The sequence below is a fragment of the Chiloscyllium plagiosum genome, chromosome 4 (assembly GCF_004010195.1).
Source record: "Chiloscyllium plagiosum isolate BGI_BamShark_2017 chromosome 4, ASM401019v2, whole genome shotgun sequence".
NCBI classification, from domain to species: domain Eukaryota; kingdom Metazoa; phylum Chordata; class Chondrichthyes; order Orectolobiformes; family Hemiscylliidae; genus Chiloscyllium; species Chiloscyllium plagiosum.
In genome coordinates, this window is record NC_057713.1 from 68839876 (window position 1) to 68846068 (window position 6193).

At 39.0% G+C, this 6193-nt stretch overlaps 1 protein-coding gene across 1 annotated transcript in view; it reads right to left on the reverse strand.

Moving 5' to 3' along the window:
• Nucleotides 1-227: 227 nt before the first annotated feature.
• Nucleotides 228-6193, reverse strand: part of penkb (proenkephalin b) — a 12000-nt gene continuing 6034 nt past the window's right edge. The window contains exon 3 of the mRNA XM_043688396.1: nt 228-1159. Coding sequence (XP_043544331.1) covers nt 509-1159 — 651 coding nt within the window. The 3' untranslated portion in view covers nt 228-508. The remainder of the gene's footprint in view (nt 1160-6193) is intronic.

A 6193-nucleotide genomic window follows, 5' to 3' on the forward strand; every position in this document is an offset into this window, starting at 1 on the left:
AAACAGTAGGTTTAATGAAATTTGTATCTTAATAAGCCACTATAAGTTATACTGGCAGCCATTCATCAATTAGCTTGGTACTGAGCAAAAGCTTTTACATGAAAGCTGCCCAATTGTGTAAACAAAATTAAAGAAACTTATGTGATTGTGAAGTTTCACTCTTAAAAATATACTTGTTAATTTGAATGAAAGAGCAAATATTTTAAAAAATACACACAAAATTTTAATCATCATTTTGCGGTTAGATTTATTTGAATATGTACAACTAAGCAGATGAGATCATTCTTTGTTAACTTATAATGAAAATTAGACAACATGAAGAAAGTGCACAAAGAAGGCGTACATTTTGATACTCTCATCTCAACAAAAGGCAATATATATCTGCACGTCAGATGTAGGTTGCATGTAGCCTGTTCTTGTTAAACTAAACAGTAAAAAACACCTATACATTCTAAGCAACACAGCACACTTAAATACGAGAACAGAGGCAGTCTTTCTGATTGAATGTCTAAATTCTCATAAATCCACCATATCTCTTATCAAATTCAGGAACTTCTTTGGAATAAATTTCACCATCTTCATCAGAAGGAATGACAGCATCGTTCCAACGTTTCATAAATCCACCATATCTTTTTTGGTAATCTGGTTTTCCAAATCTTCTCATGAAGCCTCCATATCTTTTTTGCAATTCTGGTAAATCTTCTAATTCAGAGATTCTCTTAAATCCATTCATGAATCCTCCATACCGCTTTGTGATTTTGCTATGGTTGTCAGTGTTGATGTTATCTAGGTAATGCTTCTGTTCATTAAGTTCCCTCAAGTTGAGCAGCTCTCGCAGAATGTCAGTAGATTCTACTGATGAAGGGCTCTCAATGTCCTTCTTCATAAACCCTCCATAGCGCTTACTCAGTATCTCTCTTCCTTTATTTTCATCATCAACTTCAGAAATGTATGCATCATTGCTGTCCGCTTTTTTCATGAAACCTCCATAACGCTTTATGAAGCCGCCATATTTTTTATTCAAAAGTAGGTGTTGTTCTTCCTTCTCTTTGTCACTCTTAGGAGAACTTTGACTGTCATCGTGAGCTTCCTCCAGCTCCTTACACATTTCCCACGCCTTTCCTGGTGGCAGTTTACCTTCACACTCTAATGTACAACCCTGAAATAAAACAGCATTTGTGGATCAAAGAATAGAGAATTCATAGTGAAAAGCAGCATGATGGACAAGTGAAGGAGACAGCAATGACCTAACAAGTTTCTAAATCTTAATTAAAATGGGGCAGCAGGTCTGGCAGCATCTGTAGGAATGGAAATGGAGTTAATGTTAAAAGTCAAAAATCATTTTTTGACAGAACTGAAGGGAGGTAGAAATGTCTTTTTTGTTGTTGTTGAAAGGGGAAAAGAGAAAAGAATGAAAGGAAAGCTCTAGAATAAGATAGAATGCAAGAGAAGTTAAATCACAAAAAACTGTCATGGAACAAAGAGCAAAGGGAATGGAAATAGTTGTAGCAAAAAACCTTTCTCCCTCAGAGTGAGCAAAAATGGCAGCATAATTAACAACTCTTTCCAAAACCAAAAACACAAGTTACAGATCAGCACATGATAGAAATAACTGAAAATGATGGGCAGAATGCAATATCTGAAATTTTTGAACACAGTTTTAAGTCCAAAATGCTATGAAGTATCTAATTAGAAGAGGAATTCACGTTAACAATCATTACATTCATTTCGTGGTTTGGTCCATTACCTTTTGTCATTTAATTTCTCCTACCCTATACTGTCCCAGACCTCTTCATTCCCACTTTCAATGGCAGAAAACCAACAAATTTTTACCTTTTTTTTAAACCACAACCATCTGATGAAAGGAGCAGTGCTCCAAAAGTTATTGCTTCCAAATAAACCTGTTGGACTATAACCTGGTGTTGTGTGATTTTTAACTTTGTACACCCCAGTCTAATACCAGCATCTCCAAATCATGATTAGCTTTTTTCAGTTCTGAAGAGTCATATTCAATCCTAAACATAAAATTTATTTCTCTCTTCAGATTCTGACAGACCTGCTGAATATTTCTTGCACTTTATGTTTTTATTTCAGATTTCTAGCATCCAAAATATTTTACTTTTATACTACTATAATGGAAAATTAACAAAATTAACATTTACACTGAAATCCATTTACTCTGAAATCTGAAAGACAATGCTTTTCTAAAAGTAAAACTTTCTAACACTTTGCTGAAGTCTGCAGTCGAGGGACAGCTTGTCTCTACGGCACGTTGTAAACATTCAACAAGAGAAAAATATAACAAGGGAATGAAAAGAACAACAACTCAAATCTTCACAGCCTTTGTCCTTGAGAGCGTGATAAGGAACAGTATAAAACAAGTATATGACTTATGCTCAGGGCCCTTGCACAAGGCATTGTTTTCAAGTGCAGGTTGCCCTCTGAAATACAGAGGTTAAAAAAATTAATAAAGCACCTTTTGGTTGCTCTTGCTAATAATTGAGTTGAGTCAATTTAATTTCCATGACTTGGGGGCTCGTCTGGGATCCCGTGACTGGAGAAGATTCTGAAGATTCCCAGGAGGTGCAGGTGCCAGCACCTTGAATTCACTTCATCTCAAGTGCTGAATTGGCCCTTTAGCGTGAGAGGACTGGGAATCTGTGGATCGCCCTAGCGTCGGGGTCCGAACTGAATAGGGTAGGGGTAAGAGTCGTGGCTTAAGTAATCCTATATAGAGACTCATTCTAAGAGAATAAATTAATCAGGAAAAGGGTTCAGTAAACTCTTGTGTGATATTTGAGCAAAACCCAAGGGAAAGGGATTGCCATATCTAGAGTGTTTAAGAGACAGTAAGTTTGAGGGTGGTTTTAGACTTGGAACCACCACTGGCTGAGTTGGATTCGCCAAAGACGTACCGGGTACATGGTTTCTTGGTTTACGAAAACCAAGGCATTGTGATGGATGTGCCCAATGTGAGAGGGGAGCTCTGGGAGGTAAAAAGCAAGTCAAAGGGAAAAAAAACGGTATTGCGAGGGAGAGAGAGAGAGCTGATCACTTTTCCAGTAACACTGAAAATGGGCTCTGGCAAGAGCAAACAAAAAGAGGGTCCACAGAGGACTTGGAATGGCAACCAAAAATACAGTACATGTTAAAGAATTATGTCCCAGAGTCTGTAAAGCAGTTAGAATTATGGGTCAAGGAATGTGATTTTCCGATGGGGGTAAGTTTTAGTAAAAGGCAGTTGGAAATATTGAGGTCGAGGTTGGAGGAGAGAGAGGAGAAATGGAAGGGAAAAATAGAACCTGTGAATTGGAGTGCTTATAACATGTGGAAGGCTGAGGCTGATATCAGGGAAAGGAAATCTCAGGTAAAAGATAGATCGAATACGTGTACAAACACCAGTGTACATGCAGATATTCACGGAAAACAACCTAATGAAGCTGTACAGTGTCTTAAGTCTGTTTCAGATCCTGACCTTGATGACTGCCCTCCGAGACCTACAGGTCCCTACGAGAAATGCCTGGCGAAGGTTCCACGTCAGCGGCTGCCGCCTTAGGGTCTGCTGAATCACTAGTAGCATCTCGTACCCGCAACAGATTGAAGCACAAAGCCCAAGAGAAGTATAAATGGCCAGCCGCAAAAGTCCATGCCAACCCACAAGTGGTGCAGAATGGAGACTTTAATGCTTTTGTTGTTGCACTGGCAACTGCTTGTAGGGAGGCATTCCCAGTGCGAATGGACATGATCAAAATTGCCATGTGTAAACAACGAGAAGGTGAGACAGTGTCCCAGTACCTTACGTGCCTCAATGAAGCCCATAACGCTCGTAGTGGACTGAGACCACCTGAGGACATAACGGTGGCAGAGATCATGCCTTATGAAGCACACCTGAGGAACAGCTTCATCAATGGAATGAAAGACGAAATAGCGAAAAAGGCAAAGGATATATGTATTACCTGGGACACGGGAAAGCTGAATTTGATAGAACAACATGTGATTCATGCTGAAAAACTGCAGAACCTAAAGATGGAACAGCAAGCACATAAAGCTTACTATGATGCAGATGGTTGCCCAGCCGTTGAGGGAGGTGCTGCAGAAAAAGAGCGCGGAAGAGATGCATGCAGAGGTTGATCTGGCGGGTGCTTTGTTTGTGAAGCAATGGACCACTGGGCGAGACAGTGCCCACACAAACAGCCTCAATTGGCTCTGTAGACTGGACTGCAGGATGACTGACAGGGGAAGGCTAAGGTGGAGGTGGACAGCCTACAAGGTACAGATAAACCTCTTTCCTTTATGCTTGGCAACGAAGACTCACTTATGCTGATCTCTTCTACTAACCTTACATGCACTGAAACAAGTCCCACCCCCCCATATTGAGCACTGAGATTGCAGAGTATGTTCAGTACAATGATGATGCACACAAGTCAATGCCTACCTCTATGTTATATGTGGAAGGTACACCAGTTACCTTTTTTGGTAGATACAGGGGCATCCCGGAAAGGCTTAATAGTGACAATGGGATACAATTTGTCAATAATGCCTTACAGCAAGATCAGTGATTATTTGGGAATAAACATGAGACAACATGGTGCCTACCACCCAGCGAGCGGTGGGGCAGTGAAAAGAGAAAATGCTACCCTAAAAAATAAATCGACAAAATGTTGTGAGGAACTAGGGGTGGCATGGACAAAGGCACTTCCAATTGTGCTGATGTATATGAGATCTAAGAGGAGAGGAAGAGCTAATCTTAGCTTGTTTGAGATTTTGTTTGGTAGGCCACCCAATACAGGAATTGACCCAAGACCGAAGGTAAGACAGATAACAGGCCACTGTGAGGATGAGATGTTGTGTTACTGTATGAAACTCTCTACACTTTTGTCTGAAATACAGAATCAAGTGAAAGCTACCCCAACCAGTGGAAGGGAAGCTGTATAGTGGTGAAAGAGCTCAAGAGGAAAAACTGGAAAGCGAAAGGTTGGATGCGACTGTTTAAAATGCTCCTTATAACATAGAAAGAAGTCCCCTCCACTGAAATGGTGCAGCATCTTTTCTCTTTATTCCCATCCTTATCAGAGTCTGAATCAGATTGTCAGTCAATGTGTGCAATTTTCTTGGGAACTGGATCTAGACTATCAAATCTCATTTTATAGAAAATCTTTACAATCAGCAAATGTTTAACCAACTGGCATATATGTATCTTCTCCCACTTTCTTTTAACTGGCTCTGTAGATTTTTTAAAATCTGGCTCTTTTTTTTTGTTGTCCTGGTTGTCATAAAATGACAAAGTGGGGGGAAAATGTAATGGAAAATTAACAAAATTAACATTTACTCTGAAATCTGAAAGACAATGCTTTAGTAAAATTAAAACTTTCTGACACTTTGCTGAAGTCTGCAGTCGAGGGATAGCTTTGTCTCTGTGGAACTTTGACAAGAGAAAAATATAAGAACAGTATATCCACAACAAGGGAATAAAAAGAATAACAACTCAAATCTTCAAAGCCTTTGTCCTTGAGAGCATGATAAGGAACAGTATAAAACAAGTATATGATTTATGCTCAGGGCCCTTGTACAAGGCATTGTTGTCAAGTGCAGGTTGCCCCTCTGCAATATAGAGGTTAAAAAAATTAATAAAGCTCTTTTTGGTGCTCTTGCTAATAATTGAGTCGAGTCAATTTAGTTTCCATGACAACTACATATTAAAGTTGTTATTTTTTCTTTGGATACATTTAAACAACTAGGTTGTACCTGTAAAGACTGGACATAGTTGCAACCATCTGGTAGTTTTTGACTACCTAATCCAATCAGACCTATTTTCTTTACAAGATATCTAACTGCAAATATTGCCTGTACACATTGGGTGAGGGTTAATAATTCATTATAGGGTTATAATTCATTAGAAACAACTTCAACTGTATCCGAATGTTAACATCAGTTTAGTATTGGACAACTGATAAACATGTATATAAACTCAACTAAGCAAGATGTAACAGAAAATGAATGCATGTGAGTAACATCTCTGATTATTGACTTGGGATTGACATGGCTGATCTCATTTCATGTTATCTGAACCCTTCCATCTAACTGCTGTTTTACATCACATTAAATGTTATTTTTGAATAAGTTTTATAAGATTAGATTAGATTAGATTACTTACAGTGTGGAAACAGGCCCTTCGGCCCAACAAGTCCACACC